We start from the raw sequence: 19,645 nt of genomic DNA on the forward strand, positions 1-19,645 counted from the left end.
ATGGTAATATACTCACGCTGCAAGGTGGTCAGATTGGAAATGGATATGCCATGCAGAGACTTCAACTTCCAATAGAGATGCTGCATAACAATGAAAGTATGTTGTTGGCTTACTCCGAGTTCTGTTGGAGACTGGCCTGCTAGGAAATATGGTTCTGAACCTGATGGCTTTCATACATACATGTTTCTCCACATATCCACAAGCCTAAGTCTGACACAGAAAAAAAATGTATAAGAAGGGAGGAATGCATAATTAAAAACGCAACACTTTATGCCAGTAAGTTTGAATGATAATTTGTTGTCTATATTTGTGATGGGTGAAAATAATATAAAGGGCACATGTCACAACACAGTATGACACAAATGTCTCGGATATTTATAGTTGACTCCCTATAGGCCAATGATCATGAACGACTATAGAGCTCCAATATGACTCACCATACTTGACTTCAAAGCTACACTTGTGTCCTCGTGATGAACTTATTATTATCAGTTGCATCTCAATACAGATAACAAAGAAGCGGGATAAACCAAACTTCCTGAAATGCATTGTGGTATATTAGGAATTAAAAATAGAGCTCATGGGTCTAAAATATCTTTACTATTAAATGAATTGTACTTTCTGTATTGGAGCTCATGCTCTCTTTGATTCTAGCCTCTGTAGCAATGAGCTGTACCTTCTGTATTGGAGCCTTGTAAATCATTCATCCTGCAAGACAGGGTAATAATAATCAACAATGTGTGAGTTTTTTTTTGTAAAACAACAGTTCTTAAGAAAAGAAGGGACATGCCTGGTGTCTACATTTATCCTGGAAGCACATTATCCTCTCCTAATCTGACTGATTACTACTTTCTGTGGATTCATCCCAACAGTAAGAATTCCAAATTGTCAATATTCACACGATAAAATTCTCCAATTCAGTAGATGATATTAAGTCACAATATTTACCTTTACGGTTTATCTTGAGAAAAGTGCCAAAGGACATAACCTTCACAATGTCCCAAAGATATCAAGCATACAAGCTACTACGCCACTGGTTCCTAATAAATAAATTCCTAATATAACAAAGACATACAAAGCAATCAGTCTATGCCTCAGTATCTATCCTATCGTTTACTACAAAACATACTGAAACAAGGAAATCAAATTTATTATTGGAGCCAGGAGCATGAAGCACAGGCTCAACCAAACATGAAAGAGCCATCACCTATCATAATTCCGAAAGATCAGCCAATCAATCTCGAGAGAATTCCTTATTTGGCCTTGACTGAAATTTGCCTTCCTTTTTTGGCCCTGGTAAATTTTTTCTTCCTTTCATAACCCACAAAGTTTGGTTGGTTCCTTATTTGGCCTTATAGTACAATTTAAGCACTAAGATGACCATTTTGCCCCTGCTATAATATGCTAGCAAATTTTTGAGTTTCATAAAAATCTAAAATTTATTCCAGAAATACATGTATATGATTGGGATGTACGTGCAATGTTTCGGGCACAAACACGTTTTATTTTAGGCTGTGAAAAAAACAAAAATCTGACATTATATAGGCGTATAGTGTACGTATAGTCTGTCAGAAATTTGTCTTTTTTGTATCTTCCAAAATATCATGTATTTTGGGCTGAAATTTCTGGCGTGCCTGCGGATTGTCTGTATGTTTGTGCCTATTTAATATCAATTTTTTTGGAGTTGTGGAAATAGAAAAAAATTGGAGTAATTTCTAGAATAAATTTGAGATTTTTCGGAATAAATTGCAGCAGGGGCAAAATGGTGCGCTGGTGCCAGCCAGTGGGGGTTGCTTTTTTTAACAAATCAACTAGTATATCACAGTTTTTTTAGTGCAATTTTGTCACATATTGCTGTAGGGGCAAAATGGTCATCTTAGTGCTTAAATTGTACTAGAGGGTCAAATAAGGAACCAACCAAACTTTATGGGTCATGAAAGGAAGAAAAAATTTGCCAGGACCAAAAAAGGAAGGCAAACTTCAGACAGGGGCAAATAAGGAAAAAAAACTAATGAATACGAGAAGGTCGGGTTACTTTGTCAGAGGATCTGGCGAAGTTGTAAGCCTTGTGAGTGGCAACGAGCGGTCCTGGGTTGTTGTCGTGGCGGTGCGACAATACTGGATGTGGCGACATGATCTTGGAAGGGAATATGGAAGCGGAAACCTAGATGGGAGATGGTGTAATCCCAGAGTGGGAAGCGCCGCTGTCGTGAAGGGTGCGGCGGCGGGTGTTGTCTAGACGGCAGCGGCGTCCTTAGGGGAGGAGGTGATGTCGTTAGCAGGGATGGAGGACTGGGATGGAGAAAATGATGCGGAACCTGCACCCACCGCTTGCGGCGCTGCCTCCCCAACTACCTCTGGCTTGCCATGGTCGCTACCTCGTGGTCGCTCCAGCGGCGGCATATGTGGAGCAGACGAGCCTGGAGGTGCTGAGCGAGGACGAAGTCGGATGAAGTCGGAGTGGAGAGAGGCCAACACCAAACAGCCTGTGGGTTGGAGGACAACGATCGCGGCGGGGCTCATGCTCGGCATCGGGAGATGTGATTTTTCAAGGGATTCAAAGCGCTAGGAGGTGGGGCGATAGGCTTAGAGGTTTTTTTTTAGGTTTGGCCCCGTGAGATCGTGATTAGCTAGGAAAGTAATGATTGTTCTTCCTAGACGTGTACTATTTTCCTAGAATGTGCTTCGTGAAATCAGAAAGTTATCTTTCTAATTACCGTGATTGCCTAAAATAGGAGCACCAGGCTAGGAATGAGAAATACCTTCTCATACAATGCCCCGATCATGAGTAATGATATACCATAATTATCTTCGAGCTCTGACTTGATCCGAGCAAGGGGAGAACGAGGATTAGATTGAATGGTCAAGATGTTTCCAATCTCCTTCACCAAACACGTTGTATGACGTACGACCAACTGAAATATAATAGTAAAGAAGATAGCTACCATATTTTCAAGAGGGGTGAATGCTAGAACCGAAGTAGTTTGTAGGCGCAATTCTAATTTGCAAGGCCTGTTTCTAAGTTTGGCCCAACACTCAGCTCGAAACCAAGCTCACGACACTCCCAACTCCTTTCTGTCGGCAAACCCTATTCTCCGCCGAATGCAGGCGCTATCTAGTGCTCAACCCAAGGTGGGGTAGGTTGGGCCAGGCCCATTTCTTCCTTTGTAGGGTCCGGTTTTCTTCTATTCTGATGGATTTCTCTTTCGTTTTTCTCAGTTTTTTTTTTGGATTTTCCTTCTTATAATAGGTCAGTTTTTTATAAACTTTTTAAAAATATGAATTTTTTCAAATTCTGAACTTTTTTCATATTTGAATTTTCTCAAATTAAAACATTTTCTAGATTTGAACCTTTTAGATTCGAACATATTTTAATATGAATATTTTTTTAATCCAATTCTTTTAAAATAGACAATTTTAAATTTTTGAACCTTTTTCAAATTCAATTTTTTTCCAGATTCGAACATATTTTAAATCTGAACATTTTTAACAAGATTTTCTAATCCAACCTTTTGAAATTTGAACTTTTTTAGATTTAAACATTTTTCGATATACAAACTTTTTTCAAATTTTATATTTTAGATTTAAACATTATTCAATTTTAAAAGGAAACAGCACCTTTATCGGGCCGTATTTGGTGCGGCCCGGAAGGAAGAGCCTTAAGCGGGGCGACGCTTCGCTGCCGCTGAAGGCGGAGGATAGGTGCTCAGCCCTAGCGGCCATCTCAGTTCTCTCCTCGCGTTATCGCATTCCTGATCCGCCTCCGTCCCGTCCCGTCCCGTCCGCCGCCTCTTCCTCCTCCTTCCCGGCGGCCGCCTTTTCCTCCTCTATTCCGGCGGGGTCGCAGCCTGCGAATCTCCATGTGAAACCTCTTCCAATCCTTATATTTTTCACAAACAAAGGGAGACGACATATTAGCATCCCCTCCCGACTTCATCATGGCCGAAGGCAAGCCATGCGATTGCGAGATCGTTCCTACAAGCGACTCTCGCGTCTTCCGTTTCCGGCTAAGGCTCTCGTCGCCCGAGGCTCCGCTTGCTACCACGCATGTACACGCGAGCACTGTCGTTGCTGGATGCAATTGCATAGCAGCTTACACGCATCTACGCCCGAGTTCAAAAATTCAGGTCGTTCTCAGTCTCAGAGTCCGGCCTCCCATTCTGGATGGCGCTGCCAAGATCTCTACGCATATGGTTTTTCTAGACAAGACCGGCTCACCTGCTCGTTCGATGAGGATGACCATGTTTTCTGCCCCTGGGTTAGACTCACCTGTTTATTACATGGGGAGAAGGACAACCATACTCCCTCTCCCTGGGTTAATGGAAGGAGATAGCTTCCTGATAGCAAACAGAGACGATGTTATTGCGAACTGTGTGGTGGACAACTACTTCGTGGTGATGTGCTTCGTGGACATTGACTGGACAACTGCATCGTCGGAGGAGGAGCTCCCGGATTTAGGTCATGATCTGGCCATTATGTGGGATAAACAAGAACACACTGATGTTTCCTTCAACATCGGCGGGGAGTGCTTTTATGCGCATCGCCTGGTGCTTGCGGCCCGATCGCCGGTTTTTAAAGCAGAGCTCTATGGCCCGATGGCTGAAAGCAAGATGGCATCTATAACCATTCAAGATATGGAGGCCTCAACCTTCAGATCTATGCTCCATTACATGTACCATGGTTCATTGCCTAATAATGATGGCAAGACTGATTCTTTTACTCTGGACCAGCATCTGCTTGTAGCTGCTGATAGGTACGGGTTGGTGATGCTTAAAAAGATTTGTGAGGACAAACTATGTGCCAATGGTATCAAGCTAGGCAGTGTAGTTTCATTGTTGGAGCTGGCGGAGGACCATTCCTGCTCCAAACTCAAAGCTAGGTGCTTCGATTTCCTCGCGGGTGGCGATAATTTCAAGGTGGTTGCGACATCTGGTGAGTACCTCCATTTGATGCAAACCTATCCGAATCTCCTGGTCGAAGCACGCGATAGGTTCAAGATACCACATGAAAAGCCGACCATCATGGAATCTGGTTCTCACAAGAAAGCCAGATTGTGTTAGGCATGACGAAGGAAGGGAGATATGGAAATGTTTGGTAATTCCAAGGCTGTTACGTTGGGATGCCCTGCATGCTTATTAGTTGCAGAAAAATATGTCTAGCGTCTCTATCAGGGTATCAAGTTATCTTTGGATTTCTAGTAAACACATGTGTGAACATTGTCGTATGTTTCCGTGCCTGCTTATATCTAGCATTTTAGTTCACTCTTTCAAATTGTCTATTTATGTCGAGCAACACAAGTCAGGTTGATTGGATATTCTCATATATGCTTTATCTGATGCTATTGTTAGATTGCCTATTATTGGGGCAAGTGGGAACAACTAAAGTTATCTCAGTACACAGGACAGCTCATAATTCTCATCTATGTACAGTTGGCGGCGATGGTTGGTTTGGCTGTTTATTTATTTGTTTCATTTTAGTAAAAATGGTTTGGCTGCTTACTTATTTGTTGACTGTTATGCAAGTGGCATCAAGCTATTCAGTGCCTAGGATGAACATCACGGATTCATAGCAGTGTCTTTACCCCTATAATATTCCACTTCTCTTGTGTTTCCTTTCCTAGAAACATGTGACCAGTCTGTTTGAAGGAAATAATTCCCATTATGTGTAGATGGAGCTGTAGACTTGAGGTAAGTCCAGCATATTTTTTGCTAAATTTCTCATGTTAGGCAAAATCTTGTGTGCTTCATGCAGACCATGTATACAGAATAAAATCATAAGTTTTTTTTTTTTTTTTGCCAAATGCTTTACTCTGAAACTCCTACAGAACTGTATCGTAGAAGAATCTTGAAAACGGTCCTAGGCTTAGCGTAGCTCATATTAAGGACAGTTACAATGTGTGGGGTATTAGAATTAAGTACCCTGCTAGTTGCTATGCCTAGATTTTTTTAAAGTAAACAACCATAAGAAAAGGTAACCAGAGGAGGAGAAAATGCTGATGCAAAAAGATAGAAGGATACTGACCGCGCCAAAGCATTAGCGAAGAAAACATGCAAGAGCACGATTCAAATTCGTCTAGATGAACTCATAAGGAGACGAGTGTAAAGCTTGAAGATGTTGATTTATTAAACTACATTCTCTTATGAAATAAAACGCCACGGAGACTAGAAGGAAAATAGAATGAAAGACTGAGATTCGTAGTTATAAAGTTAGTGTTCCAAGCAGGTACGGTTTAGAGTTTTCCCTTTTCGCATTGATGCAGGGATCCCTTCGGTGGAGATTTGAGGGGAGGAACCAGCTGAAGATAAAAGAGGAAAGAGTTTGATTCTATAGTAATTCTCATCTGTGGAGCCACTGGAAACAACTAAATGCTTGGATGGCAACGTTCAGAACCAGTTTAATGCTACCAGACTGAGCAGGTTCAATTTTTTTAAATGAAAGCAAAAGCTTTGTCTTATCTATTAATTAAAGAGAATGTGTCCGGTTAATTTGCGGAAAATCGGGCGAAAACCACACAGCAATGCCAACATCACATGACGATGCTCACTCTCACACAGAGGCAAGCCCACTCAAGACCCGAGAAACAACCAAGGCAAACTTGAAATCCCACTAAACTGAGACACACTACCTTCAACCAATGCCGAAGCGAACCCAAACCAAGAGGACAAGGCGAGAAACAAAGATCATCCATCAAGCAGCCTCAAGCACATTTCCTATGGCGCCACTTTTCTTGCATTTGCACTTGAGTGGCTTCTCTTTCCTGGTGCCAATATGAGGGCAATCATCCAACTTTTTTTACTTTTGCTCTTGATTGTGGTTCCAGTTAGGTTGCAAGCAATCTACATTCCTCATCTAGAAATATATAGCAGCCTCAAAGCTGTTGAACACGTCGCAGAGTTCTTTTGCGAAGAGAGCATCTAGATTAAGAGCCATCGGTGGTGGGTGGAGCGCAGAAATCACATCCGAGGACTCGAGTGAGCACAAGGTTGGTGACGAATCCACCTCCATATGCTCCATTGACAGAGGCAAAGTAGAACTCCAACGAAGCTCCTGAAGATCAGGCATGATCGCACAGCACCGGAGTAACAACCGCGGCAATGGCCTCGCCCTTAGTGGGAGACGACGCAGAGGGCAAGGCAGACGACAATGATGGACTATCCCCAAAACGAGGAAAGAAGCATCCATAAAGCTCTGCTCCCCAATCCTCTACGGAGTCAACACGAACCTCACTAGGAAAGATCCTGCTCAAAGTAGCCTCTGCCCGCTCTAGAAAGCTCGCAATCCGCACCAAGCAACCTTGCAATTGTTCAACCTGAGCCACCAGAGTGGAGTTGGCTACCCAAAGCTCATCCCTGGCCGCTCAGTTCGTGGAGCATGAAGCGAAGGCGGGCAGTGGTTGGAAAGAAGTGTTGCCCCGGCGCAGTCGGCGTCGTCCGAAGTCACCAGCCCCGACTCTGCCCCCTCGCCCCATCCCGGCTTGGCTCTCTGGTTGATGTTGCAGATGCCTCGCTCATGGGCATCATCCGGTTGTCTGCCTTTCGGTGCTCTTGCTATTTGGAGAACAGCCACCGTAAGCGTGAATGCCGCAACCCCTAGCGTCATCTCAACTCGTTGGCATGCCTTGCCGCGCCACCAGTGTCCTGCCATGTCGCTGAACATCATCATGCTTCAGCTTCATGTGTGGGTTCGATGGGATCGGCGCCTCCCTCCAAAGAATTTCGTTGTGGGTCTTGTGCAGGTTCATTTGGAAGAAATCAAGAAATGGAGGTTGGCCGGAGCAATTGGGGATTGATAGATATTAGTGGATAGTTGATACGTCTCCGACGTATCGATAATTTCTTATGTTCTATGCCATATTATTGATGATACCTACATGTTTTATGCACACTTTATGTCATATTCGTGCATTTTCTGGAACTAACCTATTAACAAGATGTCGAAGTGCCGGCTCTCGTTTTCTGCTGTTTTTGGTTTCAGAAATCCTAGTAACGAAATATTCTCGGAATTGGACGAAACGAAGACCCAGGGGCCTATTTTGCCACGAACCTTCCGGAAGACCGAAGAGCATACGAAGTGGGGCCACGAGGTGGCGACACCACATGGCGGCGCGGCCAAGGGGGCCGCGCCGCCCGTGGTGTGGGCCCCTCGTTAGCCCCCGACTCGCCCTTCCGCCTACTTAAAGCCTCCGTCGCGAAACCCCTGATGCGAAAAACCACGATACGGAAAACCTTACTGAGACGCCGCCGCCGCCGATCCCATGTCGGGGGATTCTGGAGATCTCCTCCGGCACCCTGCCGGAGAGGGGATTCATCTCCCGGAGGACTCTACACCGCCATGGTCGCCTCCGGAGTGATGAGTGAGTAGTTCACCCCTGGACTATGGGTCCATAGCAGTAGCTAGATGGTTGTCTTCTCCTCATTGTGCTTCATTGTTGGATCTTGTGAGCTGCCTAACATGATCAAGATCATCTATCTGTAATACTCTATGTTGTGTTTGTCGGGATCCGATTGATAGAGAATACTATGTTATGTTAATTATCAAGTTATTACATATGTGTTGTTTATGATCTTGCATGCTCTCCGTTACTAGTAGAGGCTCGGCCAAGTTTTTGCTTTTAACTCCAAGAGGGAGTATTTATGCTCGATAGTGGGTTCATGCCCGCATTGACACCTGGGACAGCTGACGTAAAGTTCTAAGGTTGTGTTGTGTTGTTGCCACTAGGGATAAAACATTGGCGCTATGTCCGAGGATGTAGTTGTTGATTACATTACGCACCATACTTAATGCAATTGTCCGTTGCTTTGCAACTTAATACCGGAAGGGGTTCGGACGATAACCTCGAAGGTGGACTTTTTAGGCATAGATGCGGTTGGATGGCGGTCTATGTACTTTGTCGTAATGCCCAATTAAATCTCACTATACTTATCATGCCATGTATGTGCATTGTTATGCCCTCTCTATTTGTCAATTGCCCGACCGTAATTTGTTCACCCAACATGCTTTTATCTTATGGGAGAGACACCTCTAGTGAACTGTGGACCCCGGTCCATTCTTTTAATATTGAAATACAAATCTGCTGCAATACTTGTTTTACTCGTTTTCTCGCAAACAATCATCTTCCACACAATACGGTTAATCCTTTGTTACAGCAAGCCGGTGAGATTGACAACCTCATCTGTTTCGTTGGGGCAAAGTACTTTGGTTGTGTTGTGCAGGTTCCACGTTGGCGCCGGAATCTCTGGTGTTGCGTCGCACTACATCCCGCCGTCATCAACCTTCAACGTGTTTCTTGACTCCTACTGGTTCGATTAAACCTTGGTTTCTTACTGAGGGAAACTTGCCGCTGTGCGCATCACACCTTCCTCTTGGGGTTCCCAACGGACGTGTCAACTACACGCATCAAGCAAATTTCTGGCGCCGTTGTCGGGAGATCAAGACACGCTGCAAGGGGAGTCTCCACTTCTCAATCTCTTTACTTTGTTTTTGTCTTGCTTTATTTTATTTACTACTTTGTTTGCTGCACTTTATATCAAAACACAAAAAAATTAGTTGCTAGTTTTACTTTATTTACTGTCTTGCACTCTATATCAAAAACACAAAAAAATTAGTTTACTTGCATTTACTTTATCTAGTCTGCTTTATTTACTACTGCTAAAATGGCCAACCCTGAAAATACTAAGTTGTGTGACTTCACTAGCACAAATAATAATGATTTCCTATGCACACCTATTGCTCCACCTGCTACTACAGCAGAATTCTTTGAAATTAAACCTGCTTTACTTAATCTTGTCATGAGAGAGCAATTTTCAGGTGTTAGTTCTGATGATGCTGCTGCCCATCTCAATAATTTTGTTGAACTATGTGAAATGCAAAAATATAAAGATGTAGATGGAAATTAAAATTGTTCCCTTTCTCATTAAGAGGAAGAGCTAAAGATTGGTTGCTATCTCTGCCTAAGAATAGTATTGATTCCTGGACTAAATGCAAGGATGCTTTTATTGGTAGATATTATCCCCCTGCTAAAATTATATCTTTGAGGAGTAGCATAATGAATTTTAAACAATTAGATAATGAACATGTTGCTCAAGCTTGGGAAAGAATTAAATCTCTGGTTAAAAATTGCCCAACCCATGGACTGACTACTTGGATGATCATCCAAACCTTCTATGCAGGACTAAATTTTTCTTCGCGGAATTTATTGGATTCAGCTGCTGGAGGTACCTTTATGTCCATCACTCTTGGTGACGCAACAAAGCTTCTTGATAATATGATGGTTAATTACTCTGAATGGCATACGGAGAGAGCTCCACAAGGTAAGAAGGTAAATTCTGTTGAAGAATCCTCTTCCTTGAATGATAAGGTTGATGCTATTATGTCTATGCTTGCGAATGATAGGACTAATGTTGATCCTAATAATGTTCCATTAGCTTCATTGGTTGCTCAAGAAGAACATGTTGATGTAAACTTCATTAAAAATAATAATTTCAACAACAATGCTTATCGAAACAATTCTAGTAATAACTATAGGCCATATCCTTATAATAATGGTAACGGTTATGCTAATTCTTATGGGAATTCTTACAACAATAATAGGAATACACCCCTGGACTTGAGGCCATGCTTAAAGAATTTATTAGTACACAAACTGTTTTTAACAAATACGTTGAGGAAAAGCTCAATAAAATTGATATTCTTGTTTCTAGAGTTGATAGTCTTGCCTCCGATGTTGATCTTTTGAAATCCAAAGTTATGCCTAATAGGGATATTGAAAATAAAATTGTTACTACAGAAAATGCCATCCAAGTTAGAATTAATGAGAATATAAGATTAATGGCTGAAGCTGCGTGCTAGGTGGGATAGAGAAGAAAATGAAAAACTAGCTAAAAAGGAAAATGTAGCTAAAGTTTGGACTATTACCACCACTAGCAATGCTAATGATTCATATGTTGCTGCACCTCCTACTATCAATGGTAAAATAATTGGTGTTGGCAATGCTTCTACTCCTAGTGCAAAGCACGCAAAATTACCTGAAACTGCTAAAACTGCTGAAACTTAATAAGAGATAAAGTGCATAAGTACATATTCAATACCACAATAAGAGATAAAGTGCATAAGTACATATTCAATACCACAATAGTTTTTAAGCTATTTGTCACATGAGCTATATATTGCAAAGGTGAATGATGGAATTTTAAAGGTAGCACTCAAGCAATTTACTTTGGAATGGCGGATAAATACCATGTAGTAGGTAGGTATGGTGGACACAAATGGCATAGTGGTTGGCTCAAGTATTTGGGATGCATGAGAAGTATTCCCTCTCGATACAAGGGTTAGGCTAGCAAGGTTATTTGAAACAAACACAAGGATGAACGGTACAACAAAACTCACATAAAAGACACATTGTAAACATTATAAGACTCCATACCGTCTTCCTTGTTGTTCAAAACTCAATACTAGATGTTATCTAGACTCTAGAGAAACCAAATATGCAAACCAAATTAGCAAGCTCTAAGTATTTCTTCATTAATGGGTGCAAAGTATATGATGCAAGAGCTTAAACATGAGCACAACAATTGCCAAGTATCAAATTATCCAAGACATTTTAGAATTACTACATGTAGTATTTTCCAATTCCAACCATATAACAATTTAACGAAGAAGAAACTTCGCCATGAATACTATGAGTAGAGCCTAAGGACATATTTGTCCATATGCTACAGCGGAGCGTGTCTCTCTCCCATAAAGTGAATGCTAGGATCCATTTTATTCAAACAAAACAAAAAACAAAAACAAACGGACGCTCCAAGCAAAGTACATAAGATGTGACGGAATAAAAATATAGTTTCGGGGAGGAACCCGATAATGTTGTCGATGAAGAAGGGGATGCCTTGGGCATCCCCAAGCTTAGACGCTTGAGTCTTCTTAAAATATGCAGGGGTGAACCACCGGGGCATCCCCAAGCTTAGGGCTTTCACTCTCCTTGATCATATTGCATCATACTCCTCTCTTGATCCTTGAAAACTTCCTCCACACCAAACTCGAAACAACTCATTAGAGGGTTAGTGCATAATAAAAACACATGTTCAGAGGTGACACAATCATTCTTAACACTTCTGGACATTGCATAAAGCTACTGGACATTAATGGATCAAAGAAATTCATCCAACATAGCAAAAGAGGCAATGCGAAATAAAAGACAGAATCTGTCAAAACAGAACAGTCCGTAAAGATGGATTTTATTAGGCCACCAGACTTACTCAAACGAAAATGCTAAAATTGAACGAAAGTTGCGTACATATCTGAGGATCATGCTCGTAAATTGGCTTAATTTTCTGAGCTACCTACAGGGAGATAGACCCAGATTCGTGACAGACAAAGAAATGCTGGAACTGCTGCAGTAATCCAAATCTAGTACTTACTTTTCTATCAAAGACTTTACTTGGCACAACGAACATAAAACTAAGATAAGGAGAGGTTGCTACAGTAGTAAACAACTTCCAAGACACAAATATAAAACAAAAATGCTGGAGTAAAAACATGGGTTGTCTCCCATAAGCGCTTTTCTTTAACGCCTTTCAGCTAGGCGCAGAAAGTGTATCTCAAGTAACATCAAGAGACGAAGCATCAACATCATAATTTTTTCTAATGAAAGAATCATAAGGTAACTTCATTCTCTTTCTAGGGAAGTGTTCCATACCTTTCTTGAGAGGAAATTGATATTTAATATTACCTTCCTTCATATCAATAGTAGCACCAACGGTTCGAAGAAAAGGTCTTCCCAATATAATGGGGCAAGATGCATTGCATTCAATATCCAAGACAACAAAATCAACGGGGACAAGGTTATTGTTAACCATAATATGAACATTATCAACTTTCCCCAAAGGTTTCTTTTTAGCATTATCAGCGAGATTAAAATCCAAATAACAATTTTTCAATGGTGGCAAGTCAAGCATATCATAGACTTTCTTAGGCATAACGAAAATACTTGCACCAAGATCACATAAATCATTACAATCAAAATCTTTGACTCTCATTTTAATGATGGGCTCCCAACCATCCTCTAGCTTTCTAGGAATAGAAGTTTCAAGTTTTAGTTTCTCTTCTCTAGCTTTTATGAGAGCATTTGTAATATGTTTTGTGAAAGCCAAGTTTATAGCGCTAGCATTGGGAATCTTAGCAAGTTTTTGCAAGAACTTTATAACTTCAGAGATGTGGCAATCATCAAAATCTAAATCATTACAATCTAAAGCAATGGGATTATCATCCCCAAGGTTGGAAAAATTTTCAGCGGTTTTATCACAAGCGGTTTCAGCAGTTTTAGCAGTTTCAGGTAATTTTGCGCGCTTCGCACTAGGAGTAGAAGCATTGCCAACACCAATTATTTTACCATTGATAGTAGGAGGTGCAGCAACATGTGAATTATTAGCATTGCTAGTGGTGGTAATAGTCCAAACTTTAGCTACATTTTCCTTTTTAGCTAGTTTTTCATTTTCTTCTCTATCCCACCTAGTACGCAGTTCAGCCATTAATCTTATATTCTCATTAATTCTAACTTGGATGGCATTTGCTGTAGTAACAATTTTATTTTCAATATCCCTATTAGGCATAACTTTCGATTTCAAAAGATCAACATCGGAGGCAAGACTATCAACTCTAGAAACAAGAATATCAACTTTATTGAGCTTTTCCTCAACAGATTTGTTAAAGGCGGTTTGTGTACTAATAAATTCTTTAAGCATGGCTTCAAGTCCAGGGGGTGTATTCCTATTATTGTTGTAAGAATTCCCATAAGAATTAGCATAATCGTTACCATTATTATAAGGATATGGCCTATAGTTATTACTAGAATTGTTCCGATAAGCATTGTTGTTGAAATTATTATTTTTAATGAAGTTTACATCAACATGTTCTTCTTGGGCAACCAATGAAGCTAATGGAACATTATTAGGATCAACATTAGTCCTATCATTCGCAAGCATAGACATAATAGCATCAACCTTATCATTCAAGGAAGAGGATTCTTCAACAGAATTTACCTTCTTACCTTGTGGAGCTCTTTCCGTGTGCCATTCAGAGTAATTAACCACAATAGTACATATTTTTAAGAGATAAAGTGCATAAGTACATATTCAATACCACAATAGTTTTTAAGCTATTTGTCACATGAGCTATATATTGCAAAGGTGAATGATGGAATTTTAAAGGTAGCACTCAAGCAATTTACTTTGGAATGGCGGATAAATACCATGTAGTAGGTAGGTATGGTGGACACAAATGGCATAGTGGTTGGCTCAAGTATTTGGGATGCATGAGAAGTATTCCCTCTCGATACAAGTTATTGTTAACTATTGGTTGGTGATACGTCTCCGACGTATCGATAATTTCTTATGTTCTATGCCATATTATTGATGATACCTACATGTTTTATGCACACTTTATGTCATATTCGTGCATTTTACGGAACTAACCTATTAACAAGATGCCGAAGTGCCGGTTCTCGTTTTACTGCTGTTTTTGGTTTCAGAAATCCTAGTAACGAAATATTCTCGGAATTGGACGAAACGAAGACCCGGGGCCTATTTTGCCACGAACCTTCCGGAAGACCGAAGAGCATACGAAGTGGGGCCACGAGGTGGCGACACCACATGGCGGCGCGGCCAAGGGGGCCCGCGCCGCCCTGTGGTGTGGGCCCTCGTTAGCCCCGACTGCTGCCCTTCCGCCTACTTAAAGCCTCCGTCGCGAAACCCATGATGCGAAAAACCACGATACGGAAAACCTTACCGAGACGCCGCCGCCGCCGATCCCATCTCGGGGGATTCGGAGATCTCCTCCGGCACCCTGCCGGAGAGGGGATTCATCTCCCGGAGGACTCTACACCCCCATGGTCGCCTCCGGAGTGATGAGTGAGTAGTTCACCCCTGGACTATGGGTCCATAGCGAGTAGCTAGATGGTTGTCTTCTCCTCATTGTGCTTCATTGTTGGATCTTGTGAGCTGCCTAACATGATCAAGATCATCTATCTGTAATACTCTATGTTGTGTTTGTCGGGATCCGATGGATAGAGAATACTATGTTATGTTAATTATCAAGTTATTACATATGTGTTGTTTATGATCTTGCATGCTCTCCGTTACTAGTAGAGGCTGCGGCCAAGTTTTTGCTTTTAACTCCAAGAGGGAGTATTTATGCTCGATAGTGGGTTCATGCCGCATTGACACCGGGACGAGTGACGGAAAGTTCTAAGGTTGTGTTGTCTTTGTTGCCACTAGGGATAAAACATTTGCGCTATGTCCGAGGATATAGTTGTTGATTACATTACGCACCATACTTAATGCAATTGTCTGTTGCTTTGCAACTTAATACTTGGAAGGGGTTCGGACGATAACTCGAAGGTGGACTTTTTAGGCATAGATGCGGTTGGATGGCGGTCTATGTACTTTGTCGTAATGCCCAATTAAATCTCACTATACTTATCATGTCATGTATGTGCATTGTTATGCCCTCTCTATTTGTCAATTGCCCGACTGTAATTTGTTCACCCAACATGCTTTTATCTTATGGGAGAGACACCTCTAGTGAGCTCGTGGACCCCAGTCCATTCTTTTAATACTTGAAATACAAATCTGCTGCAATACTTGTTTTACTTGTTTTCTCTGCAAACAATCATCTTCCACACAATACGGTTAATCCTTTGTTACGGCAAGCCGGTGAGATTGACAACCTCATCTGTTTCGTTGGGGCAAAGTACTTTGGTTGTGTTGTGCAGGTTCCACGTTGGCGCCGGAATCTCTGGTGTTGCGCCGCACTACATCCCGCCGCCATCAACCTTCAACGTGCTTCTTGACTCCTACTGGTTCGATTAAACCTTGGTATCTTACTGAGGGAAACTTGCCGCTGTGCGCATCACACCTTCCTCTTGGGTTCCCAACGGACGTGTCAACTACACGCATCAATAGTCATATCACGTTTTATTTCTCTATTTGCTTTGGATGCTTTCACCACCTCTGCTGGTCATGGTCTCCTGTATTTTACTTTGCTGAGAAGGTATTTGTAAAAAAAATAACAATACAGTACAAATTTACGTTGTGCAAACACAATTCTGGTTTTCACGGCCCATTCCAAATCTTCGGTCAATAGCTCAGCACGCAGCGACGCGGCCCACGCCCACGCCTTAACCCCCAACCCTAGCCTAGCCGCATTCCACTCTCCCGTCGGCCGTCGTCCCGGCCACCGCCACCATTCCTGCCGCCCCCTCTTCCGCCCCAATCCCGTCGAGCCGCAGCCTGCGAAGCTCCATGTAAAACCTCTTCTTACCCTACTTCTCCACAAATGAGAGGGGCGGGGAACACCTGTTAGCTCTCCTCCGCCCGCCGCCTAGCTGATTGCCTACCGCTGCCGGTTCCCCCGGTTGAATCGATCGAGGTCAGAGCATCGAGGCTTCAGCATGGCCGAAGACATCTCATCTGATTACGAAATCGTCCCTACAGGAGATGGTCGCACCTTCCATTTCCGGGTAAGACTCTCGTCGCTCCGTCCTGGCCAGGCTCTAGGCAGCAGGACCGTCGACCTTGCTGGATGCAGTTGCGCTGTAGGTTGCTGGCCCCGAAGTTCGTCCCCCAGCATCATCGTGTTCGTTCTCGCTGTGCATAGTAATCCCGCTCTGGAAGCCGCTTCCAATGTGTCCACCCACATGGTTTTGCTCGACAAGACAGGCTCTTCGGTGGGGACAGGGAAAATCCAAAAGACCTCTTGCTCTGGTTATATGGATGGCGGTTACAGTCTGGTAGCACGTAGGAGCGCTGTCATGGCTAACTGTGTGGTGGACAACTACGTCGTGGTGTTGTGCTCCGTGGACATCGACTGGACACCTCCAGCTTCATCGATACAGGATTTAGGTCATGATTTGGCCATGATGTTGGACAAACAAGATCTGACAGATGTTACCTTCCATGTTGGCGGGGAGAGCATCAGTGCACACCGCCTGGTGCTCGCGGCTCGATCACCCGTCTTTAAAGCAGAGCTCTATGGCCCGATGGCTGAAAGCAAGATGACATCTATCACCATCCAAGACATGGAGACATCTACCTTCAGATCTATGCTCCATTACATGTACCATGGTTCATTGCCCCATGCTGGCAATGCAGATGTTTCCTCCACTCTAGCAGAATACCAGCATCTTCTTGTAGCCGCTGATAGGTATGGGTTAGAGAGGCTAAAGAAGAATTGTGAGGACAAGCTATGTGCCAAGCCGTATCACAATAGACAAGTGTGGTCTCATTGTTGGAGCTAGCAGAGGACCATGTCTGCTCCAAACTCAAGGCTAGGTGCTTTGATTTCCTTGCTGATGGTGACAATTTCAAGATTGTTGGGACATCTGGTGAGTACATACAAGTGGTGCAGACATTTCCGACTCTTTTGGTTGAAGCGCGGAACAGGCTTAAGATACCGCACGCTGAACCGGCCATCATGGAAACTCCAGCTTCATCTGTAGAGGAGCAGCTCCTGGATTTAGGTCATGATCTGGCCATCATGTTTGATAATCAAGATCTTACAGATGTTTCCTTCGATGTTGGCGGGGAGAGCTTCAGTGCACATCGCCTGGTGCTTGCGGCCCAATCACCTGTCTTTAAAGCGGAGCTCTGTTCCCCGATGGCTGAAAGCATAATGACTTGTATCACCATCCAAGACATGGAGGCTTCTACCTTCAGATCTATGCTCCATTACATGTATCAGGGTTCACTGCCCAATGCTGACAGCAATGATGTTTCTTCCACCATGGTCCACTACCGACGATCCGATTGTTGCTGCTGATAGGTACGGGGTAAAGGAGCTAAAGAAGATATGTGAGTACAGGTTATGTGGAAGCAGTATCAAGATTGACAATGTGGTCTCAGTGTTGCAGCTGGCGGAGGACCATGCCTGCCTCAAACTCAAAACTGAGTGCCTTGATTTCCTTGCTAATGTTGAAAATTTTAAGATGGTTGCCACATCTTCTGAGTACCTCCGTTTGATGCAGAGCTTTCCGTCCCTCTTGGTTGAAATGAGGAATAGGTTCAAGATGGTACATAAAGAACCAACTACCATGAATCCTCGTGCTCAAAAGAAAAGCCGAGTGCGTTAGGCACGATGATGGGATCGATGAAGTTGAATCCTTTTGCAATGGCATGTTCATCGTTGTTCATCCTCTTCTTAGTAGTTGCAGTAGTATGTACGTATGTTCCTCGTGTAGCTATCATGGTTTCAAATTCTTGTTAGAGTTCTTGAAAGACATGACAACACTAGTGCTGAACTGTAGCAAAATGATGTGCCTGCTCAGGTCTAACCTTTTAACTAGTCACTCTATTTGGTAATCGTGTGTATTTATCGTGAGCAATGTGAACGAGCTTGAAGGAAAATTGTCTCGTATTTTCTGTATGAAGATACATATATTTTGTCTGCCAGGATTAACTGGTACATGCTGAAACAGTTTTTCTATGCCGAACAATAGCTCAGGTACAGTATTTTAAGTTGGATGTGAGTGATTGTCAGTTTTGATTTTTACATTTGAGCAATGGCAACTAGCATCAAACTGTAAGTGTCTTGGATGAACAGCGGTTCATACTTTCTCTGGTCATGTAAAATGATACCACTGTCTGACGAAAATGACAGCAAGAATTCACATCTACACCATGGTGGCCTGGTTTGCAGCTACCATGGTCTTGAGTATGTGTCATGGAACGGGGACACGACATTGCCTAGTTGCGTCATACTATGTGTTATCACGGAAAAGGCTCATTCCCCCCCCCCCCTTTCTCCCCTCTCTAGCAGCTACAGGGTTTGAGAGTCGGCCGACGGTGGCCGGGCTGGGCCGCTCCAGGGCCTCCTCCGCCGGAATAGCCGGCCGGAGCTGGTCAGGGAAGGGCACCGGAGCAGTTAGGTATAGGTATAGGTCTAGATCTACTATTTTTTCCTTGTGTTACCCCTGTGGAGACTGGCGTTATGCCCTTGGGGGCATGGCCACGCCGGAGCTCGAGCTGCTCCCGGTGGCTGCTTGTGGTGTGGTTGTTGTCCGCGGCGCTCCGATGGGAGGAGCCAGATGCGGAGGGCGACGACACTTCCTCACCCCCTTCAATAAAGCTCGTCGGCTTCTCCTTCGATTTGGACGGATCTGGCCTAGATCTTCTTCTTCATCGCCACCATGGAGGCGACAACAAAGATGAGATCTTCGTCGATGCCGTTCTTGGCAGATCGACGGAGGGGCATCCTGGAGCAGCAAATCTCCCTCGAGCGCAACAGATGGCGACGGAGCTCATCGTTGTGATCCTCAGCCAGCATGGTGGCCCATCCTCAACCTCCAGATCGGAGGCCCTCCGATTTCCCTGCTGGTGCTCGACGCTTCCAGGAAGCCAAGTGGTACGTCCCCGGCCTCCTGGTGGTTGCCAGTGGCGGAATCCTCTCGCCGGCGTGGAGTATTCGAGCATGCAGCTCTATGAGCTCGGCGGAGACGCCTGGTGCCCATCCTCAACCTCCAGATCGGAGGCCCTCCGATTTCCCTGCTGGTGCTCGACGCTTCCAGGAAGCCAAGTGGTACGTCCCCGGCCTCCTGGTGGTTGCCAGTGGCGGAATCCTCTCGCCGGCGTGGAGTATTCGAGCATGCAGCTCTATG

The 19,645-nt window shown here is 43.5% G+C and overlaps 1 protein-coding gene and 1 pseudogene across 1 annotated transcript; both read left to right on the forward strand.

Moving 5' to 3' along the window:
* The first annotated feature begins 3,938 nt into the window (after positions 1-3,938).
* LOC124656692 (BTB/POZ and MATH domain-containing protein 1-like) lies at positions 3,939-5,060 on the forward strand. Its single transcript, XM_047195395.1, has 2 exons — positions 3,939-4,258; positions 4,334-5,060. Exons 1-2 carry the CDS (start codon positions 3,939-3,941, stop codon positions 5,058-5,060), a joined length of 1,047 nt encoding a protein of 348 aa, XP_047051351.1.
* An 11,384-nt stretch (positions 5,061-16,444) lies between these two features.
* Positions 16,445-18,121, forward strand: LOC124656693 (annotated as a pseudogene).
* Positions 18,122-19,645: the final 1,524 nt, after the last annotated feature.

The sequence above is a fragment of the Lolium rigidum genome, chromosome 5 (assembly GCF_022539505.1).
Source record: "Lolium rigidum isolate FL_2022 chromosome 5, APGP_CSIRO_Lrig_0.1, whole genome shotgun sequence".
Classification (NCBI taxonomy): Eukaryota; Viridiplantae; Streptophyta; class Magnoliopsida; order Poales; family Poaceae; genus Lolium; species Lolium rigidum.

What these genes read in the sequence shown, in the direction of transcription:
- LOC124656692 (XM_047195395.1), top strand. Translation starts at nt 3,939, where the DNA reads ATGGCCGAAGGCAAGCCATGCGATTGCGAGATCGTTCCTACAAGCGAC. An exon ending in ACCATGTTTTCTGCCCCTGG is followed by an intron (nt 4,259 to 4,333) that starts GTTAGACTCACC and finishes GGAAGGAGATAG; the next exon opens with CTTCCTGATAGCAAACAGAG.